Source organism: Raphanus sativus, unplaced genomic scaffold, assembly GCF_000801105.2.
Source record: "Raphanus sativus cultivar WK10039 unplaced genomic scaffold, ASM80110v3 Scaffold0177, whole genome shotgun sequence".
NCBI lineage: Eukaryota > Viridiplantae > Streptophyta > Magnoliopsida > Brassicales > Brassicaceae > Raphanus > Raphanus sativus.
This window is the reverse complement of record NW_026615497.1, coordinates 39,392-40,935: the sequence shown is the minus strand read 5'-3', so window position 1 is coordinate 40,935 and position 1,544 is coordinate 39,392. Positions and strand designations below refer to the sequence as shown.

Sequence of the window (1,544 nt, the reverse complement as noted above, 5' to 3'; positions counted from 1 at the left end):
GAGCTGATCAAATACAAGTGCAGGATTATGGAAGACAAACTGTCTGGTGCTTGGGCTCAAGTAAGATGGGAAGAAGACGTTGCTAGTAGGGCCAAATCCGGTCCGAAGTACGATCATGTCATCAAAGCCTACAAGGAGTGACCTCGATGAGCCTTCTCACTCCAAGTCCGCTAGGGAGACTAGTAACCCGAACAGAGGCAGGTACCAGCATCGACCTTTGCCTAGATCCGAAGGAATGAAGGCCGCAGAGGCTAATCGAAACCCCAAGCGATGGTGTGAGTTCCATAGTGACCATGGGTCCTCAAGTCAAGAGGCCTCCTAAGATGTAGGCTGCAGAGGCTAATCGAAACCCCAAGCGATGGTGTGAGTTCCATAGTGACCATGGTCATACTACGGAGGATTGCATAGCCTTGAAGATGGAAGTCGCTAAGCTCCTCAAGAAAGGATACCTACGGGAGTTCCTCTCGGATAAAGCCAATAACCTTCTAAATAAAGAAGGTCCCGGTCTCCCTATCGAGGCAGCTCCTGCATTGCCACCACAGCAAGACCGAGTGATCCATGTCATCACAGGCGGATCAGAGGTAAGCAGAATTGGCAGTGCCGCAGCTAAGAGAAGTACTCGCAACGCCAGGAACGGCCAAGAGGCCGAGTGTCCCAAGCGCCTACTCCTTGGAACAGATGAGATCAGCTTCACTGCAAGAGAGCAGGAGAAGGTCCTTGCCCCTCACCACGACGCTCTCGTCATTTCACTTACCATAGCAAACTGCTTGGTCAAGCAAATACTAGTAGATAATGGGAGCTCCAGCAACATAATCTTTCATTCGGCCTTCGCCGACCTGGGGTTGGAACCTACAGCTCTAACCAGAAAGGCGACTCCCCTTGTAGGCTTCAGTGGAGAAGTCAAACAAACCTTGGGAGAGGTCCTTCTTCCCGTGTACGCCGAAGGGGTAAACCAAGCGACGAAGTTCCTGGTCGTCGACTGCCCCTCATCATACAACATGATATTGGGAAGGCCTTGGATCCACGACATGGGAGCCGTACCTTCAACTTTGCACCACCTGGTCAAGTTCCCAACCCCTTGGGGCATCAAGCTGGTCAAGGGAGATCAAGAGAATGCTAGGTCCTGCTATCAGACTACCTTCAAGGGAAAGACTCAGGTCTTATAGCAATTACAAAAGAAGCTTCCGGCCCCACATACCGAAGAGCCGGAAGTGGAAGAAATGGATGAGGTCCCACTCACGGAAGGGAACTCGAGCCGAAACTTAAAGATAGGCTCCAAGCTTCCAGAAGGCTTGAGAAGGAGACTGGTCGATTTCCTAAGATCCAACTCCGATTGCTTTGCCTGGTCTCATGAAGACATGCCTGGAATTGATCCTGATGTTATCATGCATCAACTCAAAGTGGATCCGATGCATCCTCCTGTCAGACAGAAGAGGAGAAAATTCGCTCCTGAAAGGGACGAGATAATCAACGAAGAGGTCAAAAACCTACTAGATGCTGGATTCATACGAGAGGTGCAATACCCGGAATGGCTAGCTAATGTA

The 1,544-nt window shown here is 50.5% G+C and overlaps 1 protein-coding gene across 1 annotated transcript; it reads left to right on the top strand.

Annotated features, from left to right (window-relative positions):
* The first annotated feature begins 416 nt into the window (after positions 1 to 416).
* LOC130501367 (uncharacterized) lies at positions 417 to 1,166 on the top strand. The gene has a single exon (XM_056996268.1). It carries the CDS (start codon positions 417 to 419, stop codon positions 1,164 to 1,166), a length of 750 nt encoding a protein of 249 aa, XP_056852248.1.
* Positions 1,167 to 1,544: the final 378 nt, after the last annotated feature.